The 22,027-nt window shown below is 43.6% G+C and overlaps 1 protein-coding gene across 8 annotated transcripts in view; it reads left to right on the top strand.

Moving 5' to 3' along the window:
• CAMK2D (calcium/calmodulin dependent protein kinase II delta) overlaps window positions 1-22,027 on the top strand; it is a 237,916-nt gene that overhangs the window by 127,617 nt on the left and 88,272 nt on the right. For all 8 annotated transcript variants that reach the window (XM_083174483.1, XM_083174485.1, XM_083174480.1 and 5 more), the window contains exon 5: window positions 21,298-21,363. In XM_083174483.1, coding sequence (XP_083030609.1) covers window positions 21,298-21,363 — 66 coding nt within the window. The remainder of the gene's footprint in view (window positions 1-21,297; window positions 21,364-22,027) is intronic.

Consider the following 22,027-nt stretch of genomic DNA (forward strand, 5'->3'; position numbering starts at 1 on the left):
CATCTGGTGGGGTCCTTCCCCACATGAATTGAATATTCCCCATCTGGGGAGGGGGGGGCCATCGCCACTGGCCACCAATGATTTTAATATTCCCCATCTGGGGAGGGGGGCATACCACTGTGCCACCAATGAATTTATTATTCCCCATCTGGGGAGGGGGGCCATAGTCACTGGGCACCAATGAATTTAATATTGTAATCCCATCCCCCCCCCCCCCCCCCCTAATGTTCTATATGGAATAGATAAAAAAAGCTGGTGGCACAGCTTATAAATAAACCTTTCTGGCCAGTGGATATGGGCCCCCCCTCCCCTACATAATACACTCAGTGGAGTGAGTGTGAGAACACAGACGTTTTGTGACATTCACCCTGGAAATGGAGATCAGAAAGGACATAGGCTACCAATCCTATGGGATTGTAGAGGAGTTCTCCAAAACTGCCTGAAGCCCACCAAGGCTCTTTTCTGACCCGTTTCTTCAGACAATTGAACAGATATTTTTGATCATCCCCCTTTTTTTCACTGCACATCACGCAGAGAAACCATAGATCCCACACAAGGGACCTACGGAGGTAAAGGAATCCCTAGGATCGCCTGAACCCCTGTCGGGGATCTCACTGTAGTGACACGGCACTGAAAAAATCCCCACCTGAGGGACCCCAAATAGGTGTATCGTGAAACACCAAGTAAAAGAACATTAATTATCCTCCAAGTAACCATTTTATAAATAAAACATTCAACCTTACACCAACTGTTCCACTCTAAATTATTATACACACACTAAAACACTAAAAACAAGAATTCACACAGCACAGATGGCAGCGCTGTAGCCAACCCAATTTGTATCAAGATAAAACTAGGAGGGTTTGGGAAACCCTTAAGTCTCAGCAGCGCCTTAAAAAACATAACATCGAAGTGAGCGCAGTGACTCATCCCCCCTTTTTTTCTGTAATCCCTTGCTCCAGCTTTATACCTGTGACCTGCTGCTGCAAATCTATATGCTGGTAAATTGTCCAACTGCCGGACTAACTTCCAGCTTATTTCACTTGAAGTGTCTGTGCGGCATCCATTTATTACCAGCAGCATTCATTGGCTCCCAGGCCAACTAACCAATATAGGCTCCAAGGCCAACTACCTACCATTGTGTCTGGTCCATAATAACACCACTAGTTTAAAGACCGGCACTGACATCCCGGCTCTCTGGCCGATGACTACTTAACTGGTGGCTCCCAGGCTGATGACGAATGCCATCCCCGGCTCCCAGGCCAACAAATACGAACACCTCCGGCTCCCAGTTCGACAAGCAGCAGTCTCCCCGGCTCCCAGGCCGAAGTCCACGTATTGGTTCCCTAACTGAGGGTGTCCTCCATTGGCTCTAAGGCCAGATGCCTACCTCGGTTCCCAGACCGACACCTACCGGACATCAGTATACATCTCTACAGTTCTGGTTCTCTCAAGATCTCCAATACTCATTCTCCAGTGTTGTTAAGTTTCCAGTCAGCTAAGTTCAGAGGACCAAGGCAGGGAGCCCCAACCTGGTCATCGGGCGCAGCCAAAGTTCCTTGTGGGTCTCCCTGGCAAAGTCCACTGTCTGGTTACACTCCGCACCCCTGTTCCTGGTCTCCGCCAACCCTCTGTTCCAGCTGCTCTTTGGTGTGCCACTGTATGTCATCCCGATTCATCAAACCATCTAGTTTCCAGCACTCTCCACTGGCCCACCCAGGTCACAGCTTGGAACACAGATTTCTCTGGTGCGAACACCTGCACATCGATGATGATAAAAAAAGAAATTCGTTTTACAGACCACAGTTTTTCAACTGGTATCTTTACCCAGCTTTAGTCTGGTTTACTTGATATGTAGGGTTTTGTGTAGAAATATTCTTATTTGCAGTTTTCAGATGTCAGTAAGTTTAAAGTGTTTCAGGTGTCTGCTCTAGTGGTTGTGTAATTCCTCTTTTTTACAACGCTTTGCAAGGTGGTTATTTGTCAGATAAGGAAACCATCAGACTTTTGAGCCTTGTTATTAGTTTACTGCTTTTGAACAACACTGCTTACAATTTTTGTTTTAATGATAATAAATGACCGTGGCATTGCTGCTGTTCCACCCCCACACACAACTGTTCCAGACTTAATTGTTGCTTTTAGTAACTGTGGAATTAACCACGTCATAGTGAGGTATCTTCTGATGGCATCCTACACTGAGCTAAGAGGACCTTTAATTATGAATAAATAAACTCTACCAATAGCTACTTTCTGCTATGGAATTAGTGTCAATGATCATTGTCTTCATTTGCAGAACAAAAAAAAACACATTTGTCTGCTGCCCAACTATTGCTGCTTCACATACATTTTGAACAGCCGCAAATTCTTAGTATTTAATCACCACTTATTACAATATTGTGCATCCAGCTTTATGTATTTAGGGGGTGATTCAGTTGGTTTTCAAAAGCAAACTCCTTCTTTAATGGACAAAACCATGTGCACTGCAGGTGTGGCTGATGTAACATGTGCAGAGAGAGTTACATTTGGGTGAGTTATTTTGTTTCTGTGCAGGGTAAATACTGGCTGCTTTATTTTTTCACTGCATTCTACATTTCAGTTTGTGCACACCCCACCAAAATGTAATTCTTTCTGCATATGTTACATCAGCCCCACCTGCAGTGCACATGGTTTTGTCCATTAAAGAAAGAGTTTGCTTTTGCATGTGGTTTTGTCATGTTGTCAGTTGGCTAGATCCAAGTAATAGATTAGCTATACTGTACTACATTCACTACTGTATGTATTCTTTTTATAGGTAAACCAAATATGGATTTTGCAGTTTTTGCTGGGTCATACAATAGCATAGTAGGGCTGTAGAAAGAATGGGGAAAAAAAGGAGATGGGCTGTCAAAGTACAAATAGCAAAAAATGTGTCACAGTTTATTTATTTTTTCTTCATTTTAAAAATGGTTTCTGCACATTATACAGGTTTAGTTTTAGAAGGCATAGCATTTTGTTATTAAATGATCTCATCATGATTTGATTTGAATGCTCCGATCAGACTCCATGTCATTTTGGTATTTATAGCTTAAAGATCCTTGCTCAAAAAGAGAAACCATCCCATTAAGAACCTTATTTACTTATTTATAGTTTCTTATACAGGTATAGTGCGGCATATTCCGTTGCGATTTACAATTGGAAATAACCGGATTAAAACTAATTGGGTAGAAACAAATCAACATAGAGGTAGGGGTACCCTGCTTGACAGCTTACAATCTATAACCTTTTAAACTGTCCTGTGAAAATCTACATATATGTGCAGTGAGTCCTGGTACACCATGTTACTGACCTTAATTATGTGCACATAGGAGCAAAGCTACATCATTCTTGTTATAGTAATAAAAAGTAATAATGATTCTACTTGGACTATTTCAGCACTATGGTGATAAAATAGCAGACACCACAATGTAACATTTGTAACTCTCCTAATTATTATTCCAATTTGTTGTAGCTCAGAGACCCCTCATAGGAATTAGCAGGAGGTTTCATCAAATGTTCTAAAAGCCACTGATGTATTTAGAATTGGCCGTGCAAGGGGGTCCCACACCTCATACAGTGCACATACACAAATGAGGCAACTGCCATTTTTCCAGTGACACAGTAGAAAAATAGCCAGGAAAACACCCAAAGTGCCATTTTCCCAGAGATCTGCACATTATAGTCTGAGTCCTTAGGATTATAATACTTTTCTTACACTGAACACTGTCAATACATGTTGTTGTTTACTTACTTCCTTGCCAATTATTCACTCAATATCTTGTACAGAATCTGTTTTTATACATTTAGATGTGTAATTTTCAGTCACATTGCATCAAATAAGATAATCAGAATACTTTTTTGAGATTTCCCAAATCACTTACCAGTCATACATTTTAAGATGAAATAACTCCGACTGAGGGTGCCTATTTCAAGAGAAAATCAATGGCTAAATAGGAGATAAAAGCCCCTTTTAACCTTCGACAAGCAGATAAAAGACATTACTTTGAAGCAGTGCATAAAAATGGCATGATTGCAATGTGAAAAAAATCCATTACAATATAAAAATCTATGCAGCCAGTGATCTAATTCCTTGTGAAAAACCCAGCGCTTCCAGGAGAGTTCAAATAGTTTCAAGAGACACATTCTCCATGAGACAGACATTTTTAACACTCAAGTTTCAGGAGAATATACAATGATACTAAATGAACTCGGTGAACTAGAATGATGGATTATGCTCTGTAAGAAGAGATCTGAGGTTAGAAGGCTCTATCACTGCTAGGAAGAATGGGAAATATCTAATCGGATAACATCTGTAAAAATAATGGTAACGAGTCTGACATGCCGAGAGGGGGAAATTTTCTAGGCATCGTCTTTGGTCCGAGGTCACACTGGGCATCGCTTGGAGACGTGAGTTCTTTATGACCAAACACTTTAGCTTACTAATAATTGTGTTTGTATAGACATTGGAAAACATGATTTTGGCAATTATGATTGGTTATATGCAAGTTCATATGTGTTCAGCCCAATAGACCTGCCTGTGAGCAGTGTGATGTGATATGTGCAGTACTACTATGTCAGTGTGAAAAAACTATTGCCTGGGGGACCTCTGTTTATAAAGAACTAGCACCAGGTGAATTAGCAGGGGGGTAAAGCCACAATACACCGTTCACAATGCCACCCTGGCCGAAGCATTCGCCTCCAAAATTCTAACTTTAGAACTTATGTCACATGGCTAGCTGGTTTTCAGTGACACTTGGGTTCAATCCAGAGAGGCTTTGAAAAGGAGTTAGTCATTTCTGCTTGACTATCTATCTTCAAATTATTGTGTGCTCTTAAAAAGGCTCTTTCTGTATAAAGGAAAGAAAAAATAGGTTTAAAATATTTTAGAAGTTTGAAAAATGCAAACGTAAAATGTAAAATAATTTTCCAACTAAGCTACCAAGATATAGAACATTTGCATTTATAAAGCTGTCTTGAAGTCAGACTTGTGCTTGACGGACAAAATTCTAGATCTTAAATTGGATATCTGTTAACCTAAGGCAAGTGTTGAAGTTAAAATGAATCACTTAAGCCTGCTGAGGTATCCACAGGTATGAAAAGTAGATTTTAAATTAAAAACGCCAAAACCAAGTGGGAATTTTTTTATATGTTTTAACTAAGGGGCCAATTCAGACCTGTTCACACAGGTCTGAATTTGGCCCCTTCCTTGATAGGTGGGGTCTGCAGATTATTTATTTATTTTTTAACAGTTTCTTATATAGCGCATACATATTCCCCAGCACTTTAAAGAGTATTGTTGCCCATTGACATCAGTATCTGCCCAATTGGAGCTTACAATCGATATTCCCTACCACATGTACACACACAGACATTCTAGGGTTAATTTTGTTGGAAACCAATTGACCTACCAGTATATTTTTGGATTGTGGGAGGAAACTGGAGCAAACCGACGCAAGCACGGGAGAATATACAAACTCCGCAAAGTTAGGGCCATGGTGGGAATCGAACCCATGACCTCAGCGCTGTAAGGCAGTAATGCTAACCATTACACCATCCGTGCTGCGCAACCCCAGTGCAAATGCCTTCAGTAAGTTTTTCACTTGCTGGAGCATTCACAGATTGATTGGCAGCCAGGGAGCGCTCGCTGGGGTTCACCCAGCGTTTCGTTGGTGTGCCCACAAAAACAGTGGGCGCACCCATAAAACCACAGGGCATATCCCTGCATGCACAGACATACCCATGCCTTCTCGGGATGGGAGGATGACTTCAGCGCCTGCCCCCAATTTGTCCATCACCGTGCAGTATAGAGGTAAGTCCAGGCACACTTTTATCTGCAAAGAGAGCAAATTCATTTGATGAGTGATTTCTCCTCTGTGCGGATGTGTAAGCATACATATTCGCTCGCATTGTGTTGCAGGGGGGCATGCGTCTGGCGGGGCGGCATTTACCTGCTCACTAAGCAGCAAATATACTCAGCCTAGCAAACAGGTTTGAATCGGGCCCTAAATGCTATTGAATGTACATATGGCAAACACATTTTCAGGTGTAAAAGTCCATTAATATAGTCATATGGGTGCAAACAAAAAAAAACAATGAAATAATATTTGGCCACTAAATGATCAAATCTGAAAATAAATGTCTGTAAAAGATAGAAAGATTGTCTTTTAAGTGGGTTATCAGTAGTGTGGTATGACTTTTCGACATGTAAATGTTTTATAAAGTTGAACTGTTGACTCATTGACCATGACCATGCGGACATTCGCCATGTCTACCTGGAGTATATGTCAATTTGAGGAACTGTTGACAAACCGTCTGTGGTGGTCTAGTGGTATCTTACCTTCTCTGTGGCTTCAGCATCATCTTTCAGGTCCTGGCAATCACATGAGGATCAGTTCTGGCACAGGCATCTGAGAATTTCTCCACTCCTCCCTAACACTCCCCTGGTGCCTAATACGAAGCCCCATCCCCGCTGCAGCCTATCCCTAACCACCCCCCCCCCCCCCCCCATAGCATCCTTGCTTTTACCATTGGCATCCTCGGCATGGCCACACCTCTTATGGCGCCTTTTCAGATGTGGACCTTGTGATCCTGGCAACAGGTTGAACCAAGTCCCCATTCTGATGTCTACATTGTGCTGTTAACATTATAAATGTCGACTTGGTTACGGTCACCCATTCCACCAGATACCTAAGCAAATTTTTAAATGTAATGTTTCTAAAACAGGAGTCTCTGCAATTATGCTTTAGCAAACTTTAAACCTAAAAGCACCGGACAATGCTGGTATCCAGAGACGCATGCCAGCCAAACTGAGGGGTTGAATTATCAACTAGTTTACTCGTACGCAATGAGCTTTAAAACTCCTTGCATATGATATACAGTAGTGCTCCAGCCAATCCGCTCCTTAAGCTACATACACTTTGGACAACAACGATTTCCCTTGAACTGCTTGGAAATCCCTGACAAACAATATAGTACATACACACTGAATGATATTACAAACAATATTGTCTCTGGCCATATCCAGTAGTATGATGATGATGTTGTTGTTGACAATATTCTTAGCTTGAGCTGCATGCACCGTCAACAGAGAACTTTGCTAAAGACTCATGGGATTGTGCTTCAAGGTGCACTGTTATGTTTGGGTTCTGTAAATCCACATTCATTCGGTGAATTTATGTTCTGTTGAAAACCATGCATGTAACAATATGCATACTAATGTTCTTACTATTTCTCTTAAGTCCCCATACACCACAAGACATTGGACCCAACAGGTCGTGCGATGGATCGTGTGCACATCGTTCGTATTGTCGTTACGATGCGCGGTCCCGCGGGTCGTGAGGTCGGCCCTTAGATCAGACGTGCTGCACGTCTCATCCGTCGGCTCTCATTGTGGTCGTAAGCGGATCATATGTTCTTAATAGACACATATGATCGCTTGTTCGATCGCTCCACGACCTGCATACAATCAGGTTGTATGCAGGTCATCCTGATGTAAGCATGGCCAGCTTAATTGTAGTGTAAAAACAGCCACCGGAATATAGGCTTCCCGGGGAAAGTTTTGATTTGCATGATCACATACAAAATACTGGCAGCATTAAACTCTCACATACGAGTTCATAAATTACAACACCAACCGTGTGCACGAATTGCAAGCTTGTTGTATATAAGTTACAATGCAAACAAAGGTAAAAAGAATAGATCTATTGCGCATCCAGCTGCACAAAAGTGACCTTTCTACAAAGGTTTCTCAAAGACCTTCACCAAAACACCATGTGAACAAAAATTGAGAAAGGCACTTATCCGGCGCTTGGAATCTTGTATCACTGATATTTTTCTCAAATCCACTCAGCACATATGGAGGAATAAATACATGCAATAGTGAAATATGTACCGTATTTTTCGGACCATAAGACGCACTTTTCCTCCCCAAAAAAGTGGGGGGAAAAGTGTGTGCGTCTTATGTAGCAAATATTGGAATATTAACATGCAAAAAACTCCTGAATGCTGGTGCTACTGCACCAGCATCTCAGGAGCTGCAGCAGAGCCCGCTCCCCCTCCCGTGGTACTTGTCAGCAGCTTAGACTTAGAGGTCCGGGCAGCGGGGTCCTTTTGGAGAATGGGATATCATCGGCGGGGAACTATCATGGGATCTAGCACTACTAGTTCCCATCTGCCGCAGGGACCCCGCCGACGATATGCCATTTGCCAAACGGACCTCACCCCAGCGTCTCCCTCTCACTTGTTGTATATAAGTACCCAGCACATATCATGTTCATTGTGCTGCAGATAACTAATGGCAGATGTCTGCTATAATGAATTCTAACACCATTGCAGACTTTATAGTGTGCACATTGCATAATTCTACAATATTTGTTTACCTAACAATTAATGTGTTAATACGCAGCAGCAGTATTTGGCAAGCAGCCCTCCAGCTGTTATTAAAGCACACATCCTGGCATGCCCTGCCATAGTTTTACTATTATTTGTTTATTTACAGTTTCTTATATAGCACAACAGATTCTGTTGCTCTTTACAATTTTAGACAGTGATAAAACAAATTGGGTAACAGACAGACTTGGAGGTAGGAGGGCCCTGCTGCAAGCTTACAATCTATAGGGACATAGGAGGGAAACACAAGGACAGGCACCAGTAATAGCATAGCAGTCCCACCAAGTTGCAGGTCCAGAAGGGAAGCTATATAATACATAAGTACCTCACAGGGTTATGCATGGGGTACTTAAGTATGATAGGCTTGCCTGAAGAGGTGAGTTTTCAGGGAACGCTTGGAAGTTTGGAAGCAGAGAGTCTTATCGTGCATGGAAGGGCATTCCATAGGGTGGGAGCAGCCCGATGAAAGTCCTGTAATAGTCAATGGGAGCAGGTGATCCGTGCAGAAGAGAGACACAAATCTTGAACAGAGTGGAGTGGTTGAGTTGGGAGATATTTTGAAATAAGTAAAGAGATATATACTGGTGTAGTATGGTTAATAGATTTATATGTGAGTATAAGTATTTTGTATTGAATACAGTAAAATACAGGCAACCGATCAAGGGACTGGCAGAGTGGATCAGCAGACGATGAGCGTCTTGCTAGGAAGATCAGCCTAGCAGCAGCATTTAAAATGTATTGCAGTGGCGAGAGTCTGTTCTTAAAAATACCAGTTAAAAGACTATTGCAATAATCAATGCAGGATATAATGAGTGCGTGGATAAGAGATTTATTAGTGTCTTGTGTGAGATAGGGTTGTATTTTGGATATGTTTTTAGATGCATGTAACATGATTTGGAGACCTATTGAATGTGGGGAACAAAGGACAGTTCAGAGTCGAGGATGACCCCCTAGACGAGCATGTGGAGTATGGTAGTTGTCGAGTTGTCAAAAGATATATAGATGGTAACTGTTCTTGGCCGGTGGTAATATAAGTAATGCCGTTTTGGAAATAATGAGTTTGAGGTGGAGAGAAGACATCCAGGATGAGATGGCAGAGAGGCATTCAGAGACTCAGCCAAAGACCACTGGTGACAACTCTGGGGTTGATATAGATTTGAGTATCGTCCGCATACAATTGATACTGAAATCCGAAAGAGATGATTAGTTTGCCAAGAGATGAAGTATAGATTGAGAAAAGCAGAGGACCTAAAACTGAGCCTTGTGGAACTCTAACTGACAGAGGTAGAGAAGAGAAGGTAGAGTCAGAGTGAGAGAAGTTAACACTGAAAGGTAGATAGGTAAGATGAGAACCAGGAAAGGGCTGTATCATTAAGACCTAGGGAGTGCAGTGTATGTATGAGAAGAGTGTGATCAACAGTGTCAAATGCAGAAGAATAAGTAGTGAGTAATGGCCTTTAGACTTGGCAGTTACCAGATCATTCACGTCAGTGCTTTTTCAGTGGAGTGTTGGGAACAAAGTGGGTCTAATAGGGTGTGAGAGTTAAGAAAGTGTGTGAGGCGAGAGTAGACAAGTCTCTCAAGTAGCTTGGAGAGGCATGGGAGCTGAGAGATAGGATGGTAGGTAGAAAGAGAGTTAGGGTCAGAATTGTGTTTTTTTATCACAATGGGAGTAATCACTGCATGTTTGAACAGAGAAGGAAAAGTACCAGTAGCAAGAGAGAGATTCATATTTTAGTTCAGGTTAGAATAAGCACAGGAGATAGAGTTTTAATGACTTGGGCAGGTATAAGATTGAGGGGAGAGGTAGTGGAGTAGGAGGGTTAGAAGAGTGTGGATACTTCCTTTTCATTTGTGGGCTCAAATGAAGAGAACGTACCAGATGGTTCAGGTGGGGATGAAAGGGTGTTAGAGGTTGTGGAAGAGCATACCATTTCATCTTGGATGTTATCTATCTTGTCCTTTAAAGTAGGAGGCAAGTTCTTGTGCACTGATGGTAGCCTACTAGGACATGCTGAAACTGTGGCAAGGCAAGCTGGAATTTACAGTTCCACAGTAGCTGCATGTTGAATACTGCTAATCTATAACAGAAAAATGAATTATGGAAATAGTTTATATTTGAAAATTTCAAAACATCTAAAAATAGCTAATGTAAAATGTGCTGTTGCTGCCAACAAACTTTTACCATACTCATATGCTCAGTCATTGTGAGATTCATGTGCAACTTGTCTTTTGGTTAGAGCTCTCTGTAGTTAAAATATTTCTCAGTTTGCCATATGGAATTCAGTAATAATGTGTGGATTATCTTATTACTGTCCGGATCTGGTGATCGTTTGTTGGTTGTACTTGTTCCTCAGCGATGTCGGTATCTGCTGCCACTGGGCATCACCTAGAAATTTTAGTAGAAGGATGGAGAACCCCATAAATAGACCCCCAAAACAATCACCGCTCATGAGGATGGTGACCAGATATTTATTTATCAGGAACTACAGGTTACCACTTTAAATTCAACTTTTGTGACGTTAAATGATTAAGATGGTTCAAATGGTCTACACAGTTTACATTACATATACCATCAACAATCACAAATGTACTCATAATTGCAATTTGAGATAAATATTTTAATAATAATGTTATTCAGAAATAACTTTCCCTTTTTCTGTATTAAGATTGAGTATAAGCTGTTAAACAGGCAGCGTTCGGAGCACAGTTAGGCTCAGTCTCTGTAGAAAGTCTTGTAATTCTAACTATAAAGTTATTGTAATGATCAAATTAAATCATTGTAGCTAAGCAGATGTATGTAGTGTGCAGCCACACATCCAATCACCTGCAGCCACACACACACATTCATTATCTTGTGACACTCATCTTTGGTCTGTCATAAATATCTTGCTCTAAGCTTATGAGTATTAAATGAATATAAGTGCCTGCGCTCTGTATTACTAGTGGGTTTGAGTGCTGCAGAGGTAACGGAGGTGTCCAATCTCCACAAATAGATAGATTAGATAAGCAGATATACTGTACCTTGCGCTCTCTTGAATATTTGTCAGTTATAAATGCACTTGATTGAATTTGTATTTTAACAGAAATGTATTTTTAGCGTAAGAAGTAAATATATAAAATATAGAAATATATATACAGATTTAAATTCATCAATGGGTTAAATAATTAAAATCTATTCAATTCATACAGTTTGGTAAAGATATTTGTAGTAAGCGATTAAAAATTGGATTGTGACTCCCAGTGATCTCTTAAACCAGGCATGTTGAAAGTCAGGCCCGGGGGCCAAATGCGGCCCGTGCTGTCATTTCAAGCGGCCCACAGTCTCCAGCTGGAAGCGGGCAGAGCGTTAGATGTGGGAAGCACAGCACAGGACACTAAAGATGGGGCCCCGGCAAGTGCGCCTTTACCTTGCTGTCTGCTGCAGTGAGGAGGTGCCGGCCACCACAGTTAGAAGTGTTTGGTGTCCTACCCCTGCTGCTGCAATCGTATATCACCCTACTCCACAATCAGTGACAGCAGTGTTTGGGGAGGGGGTGCAGAAAAGTGTAAGCTTGCTCCCATAACATGCAGAGTGGAGGAGGGCAGCAGCGGGAGCCCAAGCATCTCCTGTCCTTGCAGTGCCTGCTTTGCCTCTCCTTCCTCTGGCTCACACAAGGGGCTGAGAAACATACAGAGAAGGGAGGGGGCAGAGTGGGGGACATACAGTGAAGGAGGGTCAGGCTGGGGGACATACAGTGAATGGAGGCAGTGATGGCGATTCAGAGAAGGGGGAGCAGGGGCAGGCTGGGGGACATACAGTGAATGGGGATAGAGTGGGGTACATAGTGAATGGGGGTCATACAGTGAATGGGAGTCATACAGTGAAGGAGGGTCAGGCTTGGGGACATACAATGAATGGAGGCACTGATGGACATTAAGAGAAGGGGGCAGGCTGGGGGACAGAGTGGATGGGTGCAGAGTGGGGGTCATACAGTGAAGGAGGGGCAGGCTGGGGGTCATACAGTGAATGGGGGTTGGCTGGGGGACATAGAGTGAATGGGAGCAGAGTGGGGGACCATTAATGATTCACAGAATGTCAGGCTGAATGGTCAGCCCCCACACATTTACACTTCACCAAATATGGCCCTTGTCGCAAAAAGTTTGGACACCCCTGTCTTAAACAGATTCCCGGCTGGTGATTTGGAAGAAAATGTAAAAATGTAAAAAAAAGGGGGTTGATCACTTATAGTAAGAAGATCAGAAAGCTGTCATATAAGTAGTGCGGCGTCCCGCAATGATGTCCTTTAAATGAAGCAGTGCTGCTAAGTGTAAGGTGATTAATCTGGTATGCATAGACGGTGTGTAAGGGCTGTGTCGAGTGGTAGCATGGTAGCGCAAATCCGGACCTGCTAGCCTGCCTAGTGTTGCAGCCGCTGCTTGTCTCCAGAGTTGCTGTGGAGACAGAGCCGGCGTCGCTGCTACAGGCTGCTTGTGGTCTGGACTTGAGGTGCCTGGGACCCCGACTGGACCTCTGATTGTCACTCCTCACCTCAGTCCAACAGATCCGCTCACTCACCCTCTTCTCCTCGTGTTTGGCTCGTCTTTGTCTCCCTCCTCAGGGCCGCTACTGGGTATTCGATCAGCAGGATAGTTGTTGGTAGGTGACTCTGTCTTCTTATGGTCACTACCGGGTCACGTGACCGCACTTCGTTGTTCCGTTCTGTCTCAATAAGATGCGTTTCACCAAAACCGCATTTTTCACCTTTCCACCCACCTTTCCAGTTTAATTAAGTCACCTTGTAGTGTTTCCACATCCTCTCCTGAGTTAATTTCCTTACTCAATTTCATGTCCTCTGCAAATATTGCAATTTTACTCACCATGTCACTTCCAATATCATTAATGAATATATTAAACAAGGTGGGTTCCTATATTGAACCTTGCGGGACTCCACTTTGGACCCAGCTGGAATGTATGCCATTTACCACCACTCTCTGTCTAAAAAGCTTTAGCGAATTCAAGCAGTATTATATCAACAGATTTCCCTAAGTCCAGCCCCCTACTGACTTCCTCATAGAAGCTAATTAAATTAGTCTGACGTGATCTTTTTTTGACGCACCCATTCTGAGCCTTACTTCCTGTTCTAAGAAATTTTGGATACTATCTCTTATTATTTCCTCTAATATTTTTCCCACAATGGATGTAAGGCTGACCGGCCTCTAATTTTCAGGGTTCGTTTTGCTACCTTTCTTCCATATTGGTACCACGTTAGCTATGCGCCAGTCCATTGGTACCATCCCTGAGTTTATTTATTCCGCGAATATCAGATATAATGGTAGTTCTACGACAGTACTCAATTCTTTTAGTATCCTAGGGTGTATTTCGTCTGGGCCAGGAGATTTGTTACTATTTAGGTTCTCTAATCTATTTTTGACTATTTCCTCACTCAAACATACAGTTTGGGAGCAATCAAAAGCCGAGCATTTAATCTGTGGGAGATCTTCTGAAAATTCTTCCCTTGTAAATACCAAAGCAAGAAATTAATTGAATAATTCTGCTTTCTCTTTTTCTTCTATTATCAGGGTACCCTGCTTATTTTTTAGTGGGCCAATATTTTCCTTCCTTAACAGTTTCCCGTTTATATAACTGTAGAATTTTTGGGGATTAGATTTGCTATTTCCTTTTGACATTTGTTCTTTAATTTATTTACATTTTCGGTACTTGTTTCCTAGCAGGGCGCCCACTACTCTATTTACGTAGTGGGCTATTCAGGGTAAGGAGATTGGATCGCATCGCATCGTATGCCCTTAATGGCATCCAATCAGATGAGATCCAATTTATTATCTTATCCTATCTTTTTAATGGGCTAAGTCAGAGAATACATTAAAAAGATAGAAATCGGATCGCATCGCATCGTATGCCCTTAATGGCATCCAATCAGATGAGATCCAATTTTTTTTATCTTATCCTATCTTTTTAATGGTGAAAGCGCCTAAATACATGTGAAAGATAGGATGCCCCCCCACTATCCACGCCACCCCGTAGCGTGGCGAGCACGGTTGACGCCACCCCGCCATCAACGTGAACCCGAAGCGTGGCGAGCGCAGCGAGCCCGCGAGGGTCGGCGGTACGCGTCCTCCGACCTTTTCATGCCCTACTATCCACTAGGGCGTGGAGTGAGAATAGAATAGTGTGGCGAGCGCAGCGAGCCACCGAGCCCGAAGCGTGGCGAGCGGACGCGGATACCTTCACAGGTAAACGCGTCCCTTCGCGGGCTTCCCAGGTGTCCGCATCGCCATGGACACCTGAGAAGCCCGCGAGGGGACGCGTATAACTGTGAAGGTATCCGCGTCCCCTCGCGGGGCTCGCTGCGCTCGCCACGCTTCGGGCTCGCTGCGCTCGCCACACTATTCTATTCTCACTCCACGCCCTAGTGGATAGTAGGGCATGAAAAGGTCGGAGGACGCGTACCGCCGCCCCTCGCTGGCTCGCTGCGCTCGCCACGCTTCGGGTTCACGTTGATGGCGGGGTGGCGTCAACCGTGCTCGCCACGCTACGGGGTGGCGTGGATAGTGGGGGGCATCCTATCTTTCACATGTATTTAGGCGCTTTCACCATTAAAAAGATAGGATAAGATAAAAAAAATTGGATCCCATCTCATTGTATGCCATACGATTTTTTTATCTTATCCTATCTTTTTAATGTATTCTCTGACTTAGCCCATTAAAAAGATAGGATAAGATAATAAATTGGATCTCATCTGATTGGATGCCATTAAGGGCATACGATGCGATGCGATCCGATTTCTATCTTTTTAATGTATTCTCTGACTTAGCCCATTAAAAAGATAGGATAAGATAATAAATTGGATCTCATCTGATTGGATGCCATTAAGGGCATACGATGCGATGCGATCCGATTTCACTACGGTGCCGTACGTAGAAAATCTGGGTGCCCTGCTAGGAAACAAGTACCACATTTTCTTATGTAGCGCGGCAGATTATGTTGAGCTTTACAATAGTAGACAATGATAAAACAAACTGGGTAACAACAGACAGACTTGGAGGTAGGAGAGCCTTGCTGCAAGCTTACAATCTATATTTACCCTAGGAATAAATTTATCAGTGCCCTCCAGCAGTATTTTTTTTAAAGTTTGCTACCTTTTAGTAGTATCCATACCTCTAAATAAATCATTCGGTACTCTTTACTTAGAAGGGCGCCCATCTCGGCCATCTCGGGCATTGAATGCACTAAAAAATCAGGTGCGATGCGACAGACGAGATGCCCGAGATTTCCCATAGGGAACAATGTTAAATGTCTCAATTGACCCGATTTTCCTGTTCAATGCCTCAATTAACCCAATTTTTCCATAGGAAACAATGTTAAATGGGCCACAGAGGCCAAATAGGCACCCTGAAGTGAATAATGGCCACCCGAATTGTTAACGCCACCCCACGATCAACGTCAACCCGAAGCGTGGCGAGCGCAGCGAGCCCGCGAGGGGCGGCGGTACGCTTCCTACGACCTTTTCATACCCCCACTATCCACGTCGGCGTGGAGTTGAGAATAGAAAGTGTGGCGAGCGCAGCGAGCCCCGCGAGGGGACGCGGATACCTTCACAGGTATCCGCGTCCCCTCGCGGGCTTCACAGCTGTCCGCGTCCCCTCGTGGGGCTCGCTGCGCTCGCCACGCTTCGGGCTCGGTGGCTCGCTACGCTCGCCACACTTTCTATTCTCAACTCCACGCCGACGTGGATAGTGGGGGTATGAAAAGGTCGTAGGACGCGTACCGCCGCCCCTCGCGGGCTCGCTGCGCTCGCCACGCATCGGGTTGACGTTGATCGTGGGGTGGCGTTAACAATTCGGGTGGCCATTATACACTTCAGGGTGCCTATTTGGCCTCTGTGGCCCATTTAACATTGTTTCCTATGGAAAAATCGGGTCAATTGAGGCATTGAACAGGAAAATTGGGTCAATTGAGACATTTAACATTGTTCCCTATGGGAAATCTCGGGCATCTCGTCGGTTGATCGCACCCGATTTTTTAGTGCATTCAATGCCCGAGATGCCCGAGATTTTTTACTAACGATGCCCACGATCAAAATCGTGGGCGCCCTTCTAAGTAAAGAGTACCAATCATTCTAGTTTATATACTTTAAGGCAGTGGTAGCCAACTTCAGGCCTCGAGAGCTACAGTACCAACAGTTCATGTTTTCCAGACAACCTAGCTGCTGCAAAGGTGTACTCTTTACCGACTAAGGGGGGTATTCAATCCCAGGTCACGACGGTCGATCTGGCCCGACAGCGGTGACCCTGGTCTGTTTTAGTTTTGTTTTACTGCAGATCGCCAGGCGCGATTCAAAGTCCCACTTCGCGGTCGGCGAAAAGAGGCCATTTCTGTGTAAACTTTTTTTTAACCCTTTGAGAGCCAATATATCTGCTAAAAATGCCAGCGTCGTTCACATTTGTTCTGTAAATCAAAATAAAAAATGTGTAAAAAATTATTATATTTCCTATATAAGGTAAAGTTTACAGGTAATGATGGATAAAAAAGTTTGCTTGGCAATTTTCACACCCATTTCGACAAATTCACTTGGCACTCAACTGGTTAAATGTAACCGTTTGTAATACACAATGCTCCTGCTGGGTGACTTGGAAAACCTGGACTGGTAGGAGTACTTAAGGACCAGGGTTGGTAACCACTGTTTTAGAGCACTCCTAATATTTGAGCTGCCATCATCCATGCCTAAGCATTGAATTTTTCATGAATAAATGGGGATGCTACTTTAACAACCCCAATAATTTAAAAAGTTGGCCCTAGGCTAGTGAGAATGAAGCCGCTTCACATATGGGCATCTTCATGCTCAAAACACATTAGAGATTTCTTGACTGCCAATGCAAGGACTTAAGCTGCATACACATGGAAAGATTTGAAGCAAGATGTGGACATTCCCGATCGATCAGAATGACTAATCGTTTAAATTGTTCCGTGTATTGTTCACGATGCGCGTACCCACCGATCGTTAAGATTTCTTTCATTCATGCAGGAAGATCATAGACCTGTCTTTTCTAAAGTGTTTCAAACCATTTTGTGTGTACGCACGATGAACGATTTAATACCATCTGTAACAATGTCTGATTGTTTCCAACATCGTTCCGTGTGTATGCACCTTGATTAATTGGACTCTGAGGCCAGTGTACTCTACGGTCTATATGGGAAAGTTGCTTTTTATATATATATATATATATATATATATATATATATATATATATATATATATATATATATATATATATATATATATATATATATATATATGATACTGGTGGACGGCGGCACTCACAAATAATGACACAGAAACAGCTGGATAAGTGTCCCAACGTTTCGAGACCTGGTGGTCCCTTTATCAAGGTGCAGAGGATAACAAGTGATACAAACAAACACATACCTTTTTATGCCGTCCTGGAGCCCCCGCCGGCGCACCGAGCGTCCCGCCCGGAGTCGCATGGTGACGTCATCCAAGATGGACGAACGGTGAAGCCGAAAAGGGCAAACCAGGACTGCCCACACATTACAACACCTTGAATAAATAACACAAACATATTAAAACCGTGAATAATACAAATGTAAGGGCTCAATGTGAGCCAATATGATGCATAAAATATACTATGCAAAGCAAAAGTGTACAATTGAAAAAAACGACATAGTTAAAAAACACTGATACCCAGGGAGGTCAACTAACAAACGTGACCTCAGGACAAGAATGAAGCACTCCGCAGTGCAACAAACTTTCTACTTAGATAAGGCACAAAACAGGTACAGTATAACACACAATGCACTTTTAGATAAAAAGGACACTTTCTATGCCAAAAAAGGTTACTGGTGCATAAAATGCGAACAGCTGAAACAATCAGGAATCACAAAAAAACTGACAATCCTGCATGTTCATTTAACCCCTTAGGTGACGGGTATCTAACCAGTGAATCCACCGGCTTTCAGCTCTGCTCAACATTAACCCTCTGTCACCTCCTCGTTTAAGTACGGGGATCTGTTCAATAATCCTATGTCTCAAGGAGGACAGAGAATGGCGTGCGGCAAGAAAGTGCCTTGCCACGGGCTGATCACTGCTGCCTGACAGCAGGGCTTGTTTAATGGCCGATCTATGTGCGGCAGCTCTTTCTTTAAAGGTGCGAATTGTCTTGCCGACATAGTGTCGGCCGCAGGGGCAACTGATAAGGTACACCACGTAATTGGAACTACAAGATACCCGCTGCCTGATTTTAAACGGTTTCTCTGAGTAGGGGTGACAAAACGTGTCACCTGCAACCATGTAGCCAAACGTAGTGCAACCACTACACTTAAAACAGCCAGTTTTAGGGGTTCCCAAAAAGGTGGACATGGGAGTTACGGGAATGTCGACCACATCAGTTTTAACCAAATAATCTTTCAAATTCCTACCTCTTGTGTACGCACACATGAGGGAGGAATTGTGCAAAGACCGCAAGGCCGGATCAGTGCGGACCATGGGCCAATGGGATTTGGCCATTCTACTGATGTCGCCACTTTTTGGGTGAAAAGCGTTAACCCAAATGAATTTTTCTGCTTTCTTTTTAGAATTAGAGGGTGTGAGGGCCTGTTCTCTCGTAAGGGATAAAACCCTAGTTTTAGATTTTAGAAGTCCCTCCAATGGATAACCACGTTCCCGGAATTTGTTAATCATGCTGTCAAGGGTCTGGTCCAATTCGCCCGGATCACTGACGATCCGGTGTACCCTCAACATCTGAGAGAATGGGAGCCCGGCTTTAAGTGGGGCCGGGTGATGGCTGGACGCCAAAAGCAGATTATTGCGATCAGTGGCCTTGCAATGTAAAGATGTCGTGATGTTACCCCCCATCAATCTGATGTTAACATCTAAAAAATTTATGCTATCCTTACTGATGACATAAGTCAATTTAATGGGGGAACTGGTGGCATTGTGGTCGTTAATGAGACCTTCCAACTCGCTTTGGGGACCAGACCACAGGATCAGCAGGTCATCTATATACCTGGTATACAGCAACAGATGACCGCTGACCCCGGGATTGTTGATGAATAACTCATGCTCAACGATGAACATATAGCTGTTGGCGAGCGATGGGGCCACTGAGGACCCCATCGCACACCCACACAGCTGTAAAAAGTACTGGTTGTTTGACATGAAAAAATTCCTCTGTAACGTGAGGCCCAACAATTTAATAAACAATTCAATGTCAGGGCCGGTGTACAGAGGGTTGCCTGTAATGAGTGCACGGACCGCCGCGAGCCCCCCATCATGTGGGATACATGTATAGAGACTCGCGACGTCCACTGTGCACAACAGACACCCTTCAGGTACTGTGCCCAGCTGTTTTAATTTAAGCAGCAAGGAATTAGTGTCCTTTAAATACGTGGCTTGGCCCTGTACACAGGGCTGAAGAAAACCATCAAGGTATATGGAAATGGGCTGGTACAATGACCCCCGGGCAGAGATGATGGGTCTGCCCGGGGGGTCCACCAATCTTTTGTGGACTTTTGGAATGGTGTATAACAAAGGCACAATAGGGTACAGTGTGACTAATGCATCTCGCGTACTTGCATCAATCAATGACTCGCGTACCGCGCTGTCCAAGATCAAGTCCAGTTCCATTTTATAACCCACTGAGGGGTCTTTAGGTAATGGTAAATATACCTCAGAGTCAATCAATTGTCGCTGGATTTCTTTAAGATAGTCACTAGCATTCTGAATGACAATTCCACCCCCTTTGTCCGCTTGGCGAATTGTGATTGTGGAATCGGAGCTCAAGGATTTAAGTGCTTTCCACTCAGCCACAGAGAAGTTGGAATTGGCTGGATCAGCAGAAGAAAGAATCACTGCTGTGTCTTGTGCAATAAGGCGATTAAAAGTCTTAATTGATGGATTTGAAGACAAGGGATCGAATTTAGATTTTTTCCGGATCGCTGCAGGGTAAGGTTGGAGCAGGAACTACCGGTGATCCTTTGTCTTGAAAAAATTCTTTCAATTTCAACTGGCGATGGAGTTTGAACTGTTCCACCTTTATATTGAAGGGGTCCACTTTGTTGGTAGGAATAAAATTCAGTCCCTTACTTAACGCCTGAGTTTCCTGGGGTGTTAAGGGATGAGTAGACAAGTTGAAAATCGGGTTGGTTATTTCTTGTTGGCCGGAGGTTTTGCTTGCCTGGGGCGTCCTTTTATTTTGGCCTCCACGTCTGGTAAAGCGTCTCCTCCTTTGGCCAATTTGTTTTTTGCCCCCTCGACCTCACTGTTAGAAGAACCGTCGTCTCTTGAGGAGTCCGTCTCACGGATATTCCGTTGAAATCGATTGAACTGCCTCTTTCTGAATAGACGATTAACTGTGTCACCCCCTGTCAGCCAGGGGTACACCTGATGGCGTTCATAATCATTGTTGACGCGGTCTTTTTTATTCTTTTTGTATGCAATGAGGTCCTTTTTGTACTTATCAACCTGGCCCGACAATCTCTCCATCCAATTAGTACTTGTATCGCTCGATAAAGTTGGAAGATTTAGCAATAATCGCGGTAGATATAGTCACTAAGCAACCATATCCCTGTGTGTACGGGTTGCCGGGACCGTGCTCCCGTGACCAGCCCTGGAGTGGTCGATGGTTGGAGGAGCATGCTCCTGTGATCAGCGGCTTCCCCTGGCAGTCAGCTGTTTCCCTGCCGCTTATTCCGGCATCTCTGGTCGTTGATGAAAACTGGACACTGAGCAATATATTCCTCAGCAGTATATTGCTGAGCAATTATATTGCTCTGTGTGTAGGGAGCTTAAGTTTCTATGTACTGCTTGCAATTTTATTGTAGTACTGTGTGCTGAAAATTGTTAATTTTATTACGTTGTTTATGTTGTGTTTCAGAGTTACTGGTGGAGAACTATTTGAAGATATAGTAGCAAGAGAATACTACAGTGAAGCAGATGCCAGGTAAGTAATGACTTTAGAGATGGTCCTAATTCAAGTGTATTTTATTAAAGTAGAATTTGTCATGACCTTTTTTTCAATAGCTTCCCTCTACTGAGGCTGACGTACATTAAGTACTAGCTAGATTTTGTACAATTGCCCTAATGTCCACTTTCAGAATTAATCTTTCCAAATTTTTAGGTAATTTAAAAGACCTGGGATGGGAACATTTGGAAATTTGGTTACATTCACATTCTAAATATGGAACAAATTTTTTTGTTTGTTTTGACATCTTTAATTATATAGCCTGTTTGCCACGACTGCATACATTGGGGGGTACTCAATGCCGCAGCGAACGGCCGGCAAGGCGGTTAAACAGCGAGGATTGCTGAAAACCAGCAATCCTCGCTGTTTAACCCCCGCGCCGGCCGCTCGCTCTAATCAACGTACTGGGGAAATCCTCGCCGTCACGGGACGGCGAGAATTCCCCAAAACAGCGAGACCCGCGGCTGCTGCAGAAAACTCGCAGTTTTTAGCCGTGGGTCTCGCTGCTTCTGGAGCCGCATCCACCAATTCCCCCTCGCTCAAAAAACGGAGCGAGGGGGAATTGGCAGATGCGGAGGGTATGTTGAATGCTGTCAGGGTGAGTGGTGACAGCGAGCAGGAAGCCCTGCTCGCTGTCACCACT

Source organism: Crinia signifera, chromosome 1 (assembly GCF_055691185.1).
Source record: "Crinia signifera chromosome 1, ASM5569118v1, whole genome shotgun sequence".
In the NCBI taxonomy this organism is placed as follows: Eukaryota; Metazoa; Chordata; class Amphibia; order Anura; family Myobatrachidae; genus Crinia; species Crinia signifera.